The 12,284-nt window shown below is 36.2% G+C and overlaps 1 protein-coding gene across 4 annotated transcripts in view; it reads left to right on the top strand.

Moving 5' to 3' along the window:
* Positions 1-12,284, top strand: part of RB1CC1 (RB1 inducible coiled-coil 1) — a 116,975-nt gene that overhangs the window by 33,809 nt on the left and 70,882 nt on the right. For 3 of the 4 annotated variants that reach the window (XM_066379065.1, XM_066379062.1, XM_066379066.1), the window contains exons 2-5: positions 6,357-6,473; positions 8,119-8,238; positions 9,472-9,598; positions 9,767-9,937. In XM_066379065.1, coding sequence (XP_066235162.1) covers positions 8,168-8,238; positions 9,472-9,598; positions 9,767-9,937 — 369 coding nt within the window. In that variant the 5' untranslated portion in view covers positions 6,357-6,473; positions 8,119-8,167. Of the gene's footprint in view, positions 1-2,587; positions 2,670-6,356; positions 6,474-8,118; positions 8,239-9,471; positions 9,599-9,766; positions 9,938-12,284 lie in introns of all 4 variants that reach the window. The other variant, XM_066379063.1, reaches the window with a different exon arrangement.

A 12,284-nucleotide genomic window follows, 5' to 3' on the forward strand; every position in this document is an offset into this window, starting at 1 on the left:
TCATGTTATTTGTTCTTTCTCTGCGGACTGGTACCAAATGGCCCACAGACCAGTACCGGTCAGCGGCCCGGGGGTTGGGGACCACTGAGCTAAAGAACAAATAGTGGTATCAAGTATGACTAGAGAGAGGATCCAAAACTTTAAATTCTACAGCCACTGCAGTCAAAACTGTCCTTGAAATTATGTTGCTCATGAAGTATATATATTAATTATCAAATTTTGTTCACTCTTCTTTTTTTGTCATTGTTATTGACTGTGGTTGTTTATATTAAACTGTTTCTTTGATGAACATCGATAAAGAGTGTTTGAATGCACACAGCTGCTACAACTTTTCAGATTCTCTTCATACTGTATTAGGAAACAGGAATGACACTGAGGTCATTTTTACTCTTTAATAATTTCTAAAGTGTCTGATGGATTGAGAGCATTATTGCCACAGATCACGGAAAGAAAAAGATCAATGGGTTATTCCAGAATGTAGGAGAGTGAAATGATTTTATAACTAAATGCAATATATGATCCTGAATTGCATCTTGGAGGGGGGTGGCAGGGCACTACTATTAAGGGTATTATTGGGGCAGCAATTTGTAAATGGACTGTGGATTAGATGATGATGTTGTATCAATTGTTAAATTTAATGATTTGATAAATGTGCTTTGGTTGTGTATGAGAAAATCCTGACTGTTAGCAAACAAGATTCTGAAGTATGTGTAGAGTCATCTGTCTGCAAATTACTTTCAAATGTTTCAGGGGAAATACATATATATGTAGAGAGGTGTTTTCAGGTATGAAGTTGCTCAAATGATAAAGCAAATGGAGCACAATGTACACAGTTGGTGAACCTGGAGAGAAGATACAGTGTTCTTTGTAGTATTATAACTTTTCTCTAAGTGTAAAATTTTATCAAAGCAAAAAAGGTAAATTTAAAAGGAAACAAAAGAAAAGACTTAGAATAATATAGTCACTATTATTACAGATATTTTATGTTTAGTCTCATGTTGTGCTTTCTTGTACTACCTGTGCAGGACAGGCTTTTTCTCATCCCTATGACTCCATTGAAATGTAATCTACATTGAGATCTACTTTGATCACCCAAATCTAAAGGAGGCCCTCCTTCCTGTCTACCCTTTCATTATATTTATCACAGCTTACCATGTTTGTTTTCTTTTTATTTAATGCCTTTTTCTCCTTTAAGACTGAACTTCATCAGGGCAAAGATCATGTTTGTTTTGTTCACAGAATACCAAGTCCTGGCACATAAGCTCAAAAAGAGTTTGTTGGATTTGGATGAATTAATCACCAGTATTCCTTCCATGTTAGTTACCTTTTTTTTTTATTTACCTTAGCCTTCAGAAAACAAGGTGACTCTTTTTAACCTGTTAGATGAAGTCTGTACTTTTATATTTGGTACTTAGTGGCATTTATTTATTCTTTCAATCTTTTATGTATTGTCTTTATTGAACACAGTCATGTGTTTCCCTGCTTACCTTGCTAGCTTCCTCTCTTGCCAACTTCTCTCAGATCTACATGCCTTTCTGGGGATGCACTGTCTGGCTACTTGTCACTTATCAGTATAAGTGCCTTTCATGTTTCCTTATCACTTTCTGTGCAGTTCTTAGAGAGCATCATGTTTACGATGTTTCTGTCTGCAGATATTACAACTTTTCTGCATCATTTTTTTATCTAAAGTACCTGGCAATAAGTGTACAAAATTTGTTTGTTAAGTGTATTTACTGTTCACTGAATCCTAATAGCCTTAAAATATTTGAATGCTTTCACCCAGTAAATTACTTCTAGGAGTCTACTTTATGGAAATGAGCATAAGAAAAATAAAATGTAGCCCACCACTGGTGGCACAGTGAATAGAGCATTGATCTGGAAAGCTGAGGCTGCTGGTTTGGAACCCAAGGTTGCTGGCTTGAGCATGGGGTTGCTGGCACAATCCCAAGGTCACGGCTTGAACCCAAGGTCACTAGTTTGATCCCTTTTCAGAACACATATGAGAAGTAGTCAATGCACGAGTAAGTGGAGCAGTGATTTAATGCTTCTCCCTCTCCCCCCCCCCCCCTCCGCCCCACTCTCTTCTCTTTTTTTCTCTCAAAATGTAAAGATTACAAAACCAAACCCTGGGAAATAGTAAGTCAATAAATTTTGGTGAATTCACAAGTTAGAATGCATTTTGGGCATCGGTAATGATTTTTTTTTTTTTTTTTTTAATTTTTTGAAGTGAGGATGAGAGGGAGCAAAAGGCAGGGGGAGGAGCGGAGAGCATCAATTCGTATTTGTAGTTGCTTCTCATATATGCCTTGACCTGACAAGCCTGGGGATTTGGACCAGCGACCTCAGCATTCCAGGTTGATCATTTATCCACTGTGCCACCACAGGTCAGGTCAAGATTGATTTTTATGAAGCATTTGTAATGATATGGAAAGATGACTATTAAGTGAAAGACAAATAATAAGTCAGGATATACTGGGTTGTGATTTGGAGTGAAATACAACAGCTACCAGTTACAAGTATTTGTTATATTCCAGGCAACTATCCTAAATGTTTTACTGAATAAAATTCTTTCATTTGATCCATACAGGAATCCTTGTGGTGTGTAGATAATGTCATCATCCTCATTTTGTAGATTAAACAAAGAATTAAGGACTTAAACAATGTCACAGGTCAGTGGTATTCAACTGCCAGTCTGTGGACTGGTGCTGGCCCCCCAGAAATTTCATGCTTGTCCACAAAAGACTTAACCACCCTGATGTTGTATGAATATTATAGACCCAGCTCTTTTACTTGGAGGCTATGATAATCAACTATATTTTTTATTTTAATCTGTTGGCTTCCTAGTTACTTTCCTTTATTCATTAAAGAATTTGGTGCTAATCTTAATTATAATAGGAACATCTTTTTATCTGGTAGCTGTGGAGAACTTGAGTGTCTGATTAATTGGGTCAAGTCATTTGGGGCTGCATTTGTTGAGTATCTTAATCACCCATAAGTGGTAGCGTTGGACTGATGAATAAAATGATGCCTTAAATATTGTTGTGAAGATAATGATATTGGGAAATCTAGGGCTTTTTCTTTGAGAACAAGCTGAAGAAATTCTGTGGTAGATGTCAAGCAATCTTTTCAAGGATATAGAATAATCTCTAGTATAGAATTATTCTTTTTTTTTTTTTTTTTTTAGAAAATATAGAGCTAGTTCCCAGGAATGCACAATTCTTGCTTTAAAAAAGCTTGCTGTTTAGTAGAGGTGAGAAATATGAACAGAAACATCAACTGTATGCAAGCATAGAAAGATGGAGTAGTTAGCCCAGCTAAAATGATTGGGATTAAATCTGTGAAAAAAAATGTGGGTCTGGGGCATAGAGCAAGGGGAAAGGAGTAATAATAGCAGGTAGAAGAAGTAGGATTTAAGTAAGGAAAACAGTTCTGATGAGGTTCAAAGACTTTAAACAGGTTGTTTTGTCCAGGGAGTTTTTTAAGTGATGTGGTATTTGGCAGTTGTGAGAAGGATAAGGATATTAAGTTGTGGAAAGGAGGAACCAAATAATGTTTGTTGTCTTATTGGATGCTTTTGTACTACTATAGTTAGATGAGAAAGTACAATTGGACTGCTTGGATTTGATAACCTATAACAGTGGTTTTCTACCACTGATTCATGAAAGAGTTAACCACCCTGTTGTATGAAGATCATAGAATATAATCATTGAGTCTATAATTTCATACAACATCATGGCAGTTAAGTCTTGTGGACAGGCATGAAATTTCTAGGGGGACCAGTAACAGTCTGCAGACCAGCAGTTGAAAATCACTGATCTATGACATTATTTAAGTCCTTAATTCTTTGTTAATCTACAAAATGAGGATGATGATGTTATTTGCCCACCACAAGGATTCTTGTCTGAATCAAATGAAAGAATTTCATTTAATAAAACATTTAGAATAGTTGCCTGGGATACAATAAATACTCATTGATAGCTGCTGTAAAAATCATAATCACAGCTGGTTTAAAGCAGCAGAAAACTGGATTAACCTGGCATTCAGAATGGTTTCTTTTTTTTTTTTTTGTATTTTTCTGAAGCTAGAAACGGGGAGAGACAGTCTTGTCTCCCGCATGAGTCCGACCAGGATCCACCCAGCACGCTCACCAGGGGGCGATGCTCTGCCCCTCTGGGGCGTTGCTCTGCCGCAACCAGAGCCACTTTAGCGCCTGGGGCAGAGGCCAAGGAGCCATCCCCAGTGCCCCGGGCCATCTTTGCTCCAGTGGAGCCTTGGCTGCGGGAGGGGAAGAGAGAGACCGAGAGGAAGGAGAGGGGGAGGGGTGGAGAAGCAGATGGGCGCTTTTCCTGTGTGCCCTGGCCAGGAATCGAACCCGGGACTTCTGCACGCCAGGCCGACGCTCCACCACTGAGCCAACCGGCCAGAGCCCAGAATGGTTTCTTTTAAGGTAGTATGGAAGTTGATAGACTAGGGATATAGGAGATTGAGAGCAGGTTGTAAAAAACTTTTGTAAAAATCTAGAACGAGTGAGTGCCTTATTTAAGGCAATAAAAATAGGAATAGATGGTAAATATTTGTGTTAGAATTGACTGGATGTAATACTGCTGTGTATGTGTATATAAATAATCTGTGAAGAAGAGGAAAAGCTAAGATAGCTCTTGAGAAATTGGGTAAATGTAAATTTTATCAACAAAAGAAACAATTGAAAAGTGAGTATGTAAGGAGGCAGAAAAATAAGGAGCTCAGTTTTAGAAACAAAATAATGAAATGCATATGGGCAGTTCAGATTTGTTAAGTTTGAGAGGGGTTGGATAAATAACTCAGGTCTAGGGAGAAATTTGGGCTAGGTTTGGGAATCAACAATGGTGGTAACTGCAGCCTTGGGAGTAGGTGAGCTCTACTATACAAGAGTGAAGAGGGATGTTTGAGATCCTATCCAAACACTGGAGTTAGCAAAGAAGGAAGACCAGGTTTATTTATTAAATTCTTTTTTATTTTATTTATTTTATTATTTTATTTTTAGAGAGAGGGAGATAAAGAGGAAGGGAAAGAGATGTGAAGCATCAGCTTTTAGTTGCATCACTTTAGTTGTTAATTGATTGCATCTTGTGCCTTGACCATGGCGCTGAAGCTGAGTCAGTGACCCCTTGCTCAAGCCAGTGACATTTGGGCTCAAGCCAGCAACCATGGGATCATGTCTTTGATCCCATGCTCAAGCTGGTTTGGGTTTCAAACCTGGGACCTCAGCTTTCAAACCTGGTCCCAGGTCCAGTGCTTTATCCACTATGCCACCACTGGTCAGGCCTGTTGAATTTTTATTATCTGCTGAGCTCCGTGTCATAGTATCCCTATGGTGTGGGATGCTCTTGCTTAGTAACAAAGTATCACAGTCTTAGCTGTTTAAAACAACACAAATGTATTATTTCAGTTTCTGGGCATGTTTTGGCTGGTTGGCCAGGGCTAAAGTCTTGTCTAAGGCTTGACTATTTCCAAGCAGGACTTGAGGTCTTCAGCTTCTTGTTGGCTTTTGGCCAGAGCCCAACTTCAGTTTCTTGCTACGTGGGCCTTTCCGTAGAGCAGCTCATTACTTCACAAAGATGGCAAGGAAGGGAATCAGTTGGCAAAGTGAGGGTATAATGAGTGGAGGGTACAAGTAGCAGTCATGAGATATTTCATCACATGTACCAGATTTCACTGATTATTAGAAACATCATAGATCCTGCCCACACCCAAGGGTGGGTGGATTTCACTGGAGTATGGATAACTGGAGGTGGAGGGGCTCTCTAAGATACCATTTTTATTCTTTTTTTTTTTTACAAAAGAAGAAACTGAAATAATTAAGTATCTTGCTCAAGATCATATACAAGTAATGGGGCCAGAATCAAACTCATGCAATCAGGCTCTTTTACTATTGTATTATATTTTAAGGAGTGAGAAATAACTGTAGGGTTGGACAGTTGGGGGAGTTCTTTGGAGACTTCTGTTTGATGACTTCTATTGGTTTATTTTAGAGAGAGAGAGGAAGAGGGTTGGAGAGTGAGAGACATTTTTTTGTTCCCCTTATTTGTACGTTCCTTGGTTGATTCTTGTATGTGCCCTGACCAGGGATCCAGTGGCAACCTTGGTATATCAGATTGACGCTGTAACCAATGGAGTTACCCTGCCAGGGCCTGTTTGGTGACTTTTGATGGAGTGGTCTGGGTGAAAGTCACATGGTGGTTTTAGTGAATGTACAGGGAAGGAAAGAGACTGACTAGATTATTCTTTTAGAAGGTACTTTTAAAAGGAAGGGAACATATGTTCTTGTCACATACTGAATTATTTCTCTTTATAATCCAGAAATTTTTCTTTTTCAGTTCACTGAGTTTAACCAGTAATGCCATTCAGTTGCCAATATCAAGCAAAGCAAACATAAGCCAGTTTTAATCTGCTCTTTAAGAAAAGTGGTAGTCCTTTTTTCACAGTGCCTGACGGTAAGTCACAGTTCCTACCTTTATAATAGAGTGTTCAATATATTTTTAAAGATCAAAGGCATTTAAAATAATGATTTGGAAAGCAGTAATTTTAAAATCTTATTTTTCTTTTCCTTCTTTCCTGATAATTTTACTTCAAAGGTCATGTGGAAAGAATATAAAGATACTAGTGTCTGGGAATTTGTTTATTTTTGTCTTTCACCATTTTCATTAATCTTAGGGAATTTTACCTCCAGTTAAAAATAAAAGGCTCAGTGTTGAAATCTGTTCCTTTTTCTTTCTTTTTACAGGGACAGAGAGTCAGATAGAGGGATAGATATAGACAGACAGGAATGGAGAGAGATGAGAAGCATCAATCATCAGTTTTTCATTGCAACATCGTAGTTGTTCATTTATTGCTTTCTCATATGTGCCATGAACGCGGGCCTTCAGCAGACTGAGTAACCCCCTGGCTCGAGCCGGTGACCTTTGGGTCCATGCCAGTGAGCTTTTTGCTCAAGCCAGATGAGCCTGCGCTCAAGCTGGCAACCCTGGGGTCTCAAACCTGGGTCCTTCCGCATCCCAGTCAGACGCTCTATCCACTGCGCCACCGCCTGGTCAGGCGAAATCTGTTCCTTTTTCTGTAGATGAGGAAGTTTTGTTTTATATGTGAGGTATTGACTTCGACAAGTAGTTTATGGCAGAGTTGTTTAAATATTCTGATTCCTAGACTCCACTGTTCACAAAGTGATAAACTATTAGGGCTAGAATTTGTTAATTGGAGGATTTCAACTCAGAGGGGAAATGTAACTCGCAGCTGAGGAGAAGAAATTGGGATTAACTCATGTCCCTTAACTTTCAAGTAGATGGCTACTTCTATTTGCTCTTCTAATTTGCTAATTTCTAATTTAACCTTCAGATTTTTTATTATAAGGAAAATGTGGGGGAAGAAGGTTTTGTGTTAGAAAGATGTTTGACCACCTGACTAGGCAGTACTGCAGTTATAGAGCGTTGGACTGGAACACAGAGGACCCAGGTTCAGAACCCCAACATCGCTGGCTTGAGAAAGGGCTCATCTGGCTTGAGCGCTGGGTTGCTGGTTTGAGCCTGGGGATCATAGACATGACCCCATGGTCACTGGCTTGAGCCCAAAGGTCGCTAGCTTGAAGCCTAAGGTCGCTAGCTTGAGCAAGGGGTCACTTGTTCTGCTGTAGCCTTCCAGTCAAGGCACATATGAGAAAGCAATCAATGAACAACTAAGGTGCCGCAACAAAGAATTGATGCTTCTCACCTCTCTCCCTTCTTGTCTGTTCCTGTCTGCCCCTCTCTCGTGTCTCTCTCTGTCACAAAAGAAAAGAAAAAAGAAAAATGTTTGACCAAATTTTTTGATTTTGCTTTTAGTTTTGTTCTCAGTGTAGAGTAGTGGCATGTACACATAACTTTTTAACCACTGACCTCCCACCCTGCCATGGTAAAACAGTTATGCTTTTTACTAATTTCATTATTTGTTTTTAAGCAACAAGTTTACTAAATTGTCCAATTACAGTAGCCATTATAAACCTGTTTTTTTGTTTGTTTTTTGTTACTTACGTAGTACAACTGTGCTGTGCTTTATGTGTGGGTACTTTTATGTTTTTAAATTTGACTACTTGTCTCTTTCTTTCAGTAAGTATATCAGTGTGAGGAATAAGCCCACAGAATCCAGAGAAATCATCATGAAGTTATATGTATTTCTGGTCAACACTGGAACTACCCTAACATTTGACACTGAACTTACAGTGCAAACGTGAGCTGTATTTTACTTATTACCTTTGCATTTTTTTCATGCAGAAAGTTAGCAGGAACAGTTTGATGTTGTGAGAATTATTCCTTTGTTAAATACGAGTAGAGATTTTGCAAGTCGTAAATACAGTATTTCATTCCAGCAGATTATCTTTTTCTAAAATGAGAAAGTTAAAATCATTAAGTTGTGCTTTCTTCTATTTATTTCTATTCTATATTATTTGAATAAACAATTTACACACAAACGTGCTAATTTCAATTCAAGTTAATAAGTAGAAGTAAGTTTTCAAAGCTGATTGCTTTTTCTAAGATTCATAGGACACTGCTAAGGAGATTACTGCCAGCTATAATAAATCAACATGTATCAGTCCCATGTGTTTTTGGTGACATTTTAATTCTCTTGTATGAATAAAGACAATAGTTTAATAATTTTAGCTAAATTAGTGGAATTCAGATGTCTAATAATTTTCTAGCTGTGCAGGGATTTTAAATATTTGATGAATGTTCTCTTATTATATTTATAAAAAGTGAGAACAGAGGAGGAAAGATGTACTATATTTTGTAGCCACGTGGGAAGGAAATAGAAGCAAAAATATAGGGTGAGGCAAAAGTAGGTTTACAGTTGTGAGTACAGGAAACAGAGTTACTTATATTATTATTTATTAAATATTTTCCATGTGAACCACTGCAAACCTTTTGTTTCACCCTATATTTCCAAACTTGCTTTATATTTTTATGGTTACCATAATAGCAAAGACTTGATAGCATAATAGAATAAATATATCTGATACTGAAAATATTATAAATAATTTTAGTTTTTAAAATGGAACTGAAATTGTTTTTAAAAATTTTTTTAGCTGTTATAAAATATAATTTTGCCAGTAAAGGATTGCTTTTTTGAAAAATAGGAAAAACAATTTTCATGTGGTTTAGACTTAATTTATGGTTGTGTAATGTAGTATGGAGATTTTAACACATATCCTGTGTTTTGAAGATTTTAACAGACCTGATGCTAATTTGAGCATATTCCTTTGCTATGTTATATAAATAACGTAAAAATAAATATGTCTACTGTCTGCATTTCAAATATGGCACAGGGGTGATTTACTCTCTTAAGATCAATCAAAGAGTGAAGTTCATTAATCTATCAGATATTTTTACATAGCGCTATTTTGATAATAAAATGTTTGTCATTGGGGTTATGTAAATAATTGATTTTTTTACCTTTTTATTAAAGTGTGACAGATCTTAAGCATGCTATTCATAGCAAATACAAGATTGCTATTCAGCACCAGGTGCTGGTGGTCAATGGAGGAGAGTGTATGGCTGCAGATAGAAGAGTGTGCACCTACAGTGCTGGGACGGTAGGTGTCTAACAGCCTTTTCATTCAAACATGCTCCTCCAGCTTCACATCAGATAGGGAGTTGGGAAGTCAGCAGACGTGTTATCTGCTTCATGTATAGAAGGCAGTGTGCATGTTCAGTATTTGTAACATTTTACTTCATTTTTTTTTGCATTTTTACTTTTATAGGACACAAATCCAATTTTTCTTTTTAACAAAGAAATGATCTTATGTGAACTTCCACCTGCCATTCCTAAAACTACCTTTTCAACAGAAAATGACATGGAAATCAAAGTTGAAGAGTCTCTTATGATGCCTGCAGTTTTCCACACTGTTGCTTCAAGGACACAGCTTGCAGTGGTGAGACATAAGTATTTTTTAGTTAAAATTTACATTTAGTACAGTTTAAAATTGGTGCATTTACCAAAATGAAGTCTTATACATGTACTTGATAATATTGTCATGAATTATTAGCTTATTAGGCATTTGTGAACATTCTGACAAATTTATTACTTCTATAAGTATTCACATCTAAACAGCAAGTATTCTAAATTGAATAAAAAAATGTGAAAAATAAAAAACTTTAAAAATTTTGTGGTCAGTATATCTGTTTTTTAAATTTTAGGACCATACATTATTAGTCATTATACAGTGTCAAACAATGACAAGATCTTACAGTAGATAGCTCTCTTAAATGTGATTTGTTCAACTTTTTTCCTAAATATTGGTATGCAGATAAAGAACATGCTTTAATCAATAAAGTACCTATGTTAGATTAGACATAAAGAGAGCTTATGTAACTGTGTTAAAAATATGATTCTTTTTCCCCATCCATGTTTAGGTCCTGGAGGAAAGCCAAGTTTCTTTTCAGTACATAACCTTTTGTATTATAGTTTCCATGGATTGTTTGCCAGTCATTGGTGTTTTCCTTTCTCACTTACTAGTATTTGACTGTAATACTGACTCTAAGCTATGAGTAGTAAGAAACATTTTACCTTCAGACATGAAAAGATGCTCTTTTAAAATCAACCAACAGTAGTTACCTTTATCTTTTATAAGAATAAACAAATTAATAAAATATTAAATTATTATTAGTGCTAACATTTGCTTTTTTTTTAAGGTAATCTAAAGGTTTGGTTTAATATAACATGTACATTTGTGAAACCACTGCATTTTTTGCATAGGATACAACATAAAAAGAGAATAACCTCATGTTTCTGAAACACATTTAATAATTATCAGAAGGTCCAGAAATATTTTTGAGAAGCCAAAATTATTTTTAAAATTATAAATTCTGTAAACAACTTATATAGTAGAGTCCTTTAGATTTGTTTTAGGATTATTAACAAAGTGAGAATATTGGTGTACAAATACCAATGTACAAAACTTTAGGCTACACAGTTACATGCCATTTGAAAAGTAATCAAGTATTGGCTTGTTTAAAAAATATAGATACTACACATTAATAAAAAGTGTAGTATTAGATACAAAAATTAAATGATAGCAAAATTGTATATATAATTACAATTGTATATACAATTAAAGAGAAATTGAACAGATAAAACTCAAACAACGGCATTATATTAAAACACATTACACGAAAAAGATTAAAAAATTGGGCTTGGGCCTCTGGTGGCACAGTAGATAGAGCACTGATATGGAATGTTGAGGGTATTGGTTAGAAACACTGGGCTTGCCCGGTGAAGGGACATACAATAAGCAACCAATGAACATCTACAGTAAAGCAACTACTTCTTGTCCCCCCACCATCATCTCTCTATAATAACAATAAATAAAAAATCTTAAAAACAAACACAAACAAATAAAATTGGTATGCCCAGAAGTAGTAGGTAAATGTAGAAAAAATAAAAATAGCAATATGACAAAGTGGATGTTAAATCATTAAATAGAACAAAGTAAAATTAATAATAAAAGATTTAATTTGTGAAAAAGTCATCTGTATTTACCTATTAACACATGCTAAATAATAATGATTATAGGTATTTAAGAAGAACTTAATAAAACATAATGTTTTATACCAGTGTTTATAGAAGCATTTACTATAGCCAAATTGTGAGAATAACCCAAATGACCATCAGCAGATGGATAAACAAAATGTGACATACACGTACAATGGAATATTATTTAGCCTTAAATAGAAAGGACATATACTACAATATGGATGGACTTTTAAGATAATATTCTAAGTGAAATAAGACAAGCACAAAAGAACAAATATTACATGATTTTAATTATATGAAGTACTTAGAATAGTCAAATTCATAGAGACTGAAAGTAGAATAGTGATTACCAGGGGCAGGCTCGAGGATGAGAGGAATGTTGTTTAATAGAAAAGTTTCTTTTTGGGATGATGAAAAAGTTCTGGAGACCAGTGGTGGTAATAATGGTCTCATAGCAGTGTGAATGAATGCTACTGAACTGTACACTTAAAAATGGGTTTAGTCCCTGACCAACAGTTGGCTCAGTGGTATAGCGTCAACCCAGCATTTGGATGTCCTAGGTTTGATTCCTGGTCAGTGCAAACAGGAAAACCAATCATCTACTTCTCCACTCCTACCCTGCCCCTTCTCCCCCCCTCCTTTTTATCCCCTCCTGCAGCCATGGCTTGATGGTTTGAGTGCATTGGTCCTGGGTGCTGAGATGGCTCTTTGGAGCTTCCACCTCAGGCACTAAAAATAGCTTGGGT

The sequence above is a fragment of the Saccopteryx leptura genome, chromosome 3 (assembly GCF_036850995.1).
Source record: "Saccopteryx leptura isolate mSacLep1 chromosome 3, mSacLep1_pri_phased_curated, whole genome shotgun sequence".
Classification (NCBI taxonomy): Eukaryota; Metazoa; Chordata; class Mammalia; order Chiroptera; family Emballonuridae; genus Saccopteryx; species Saccopteryx leptura.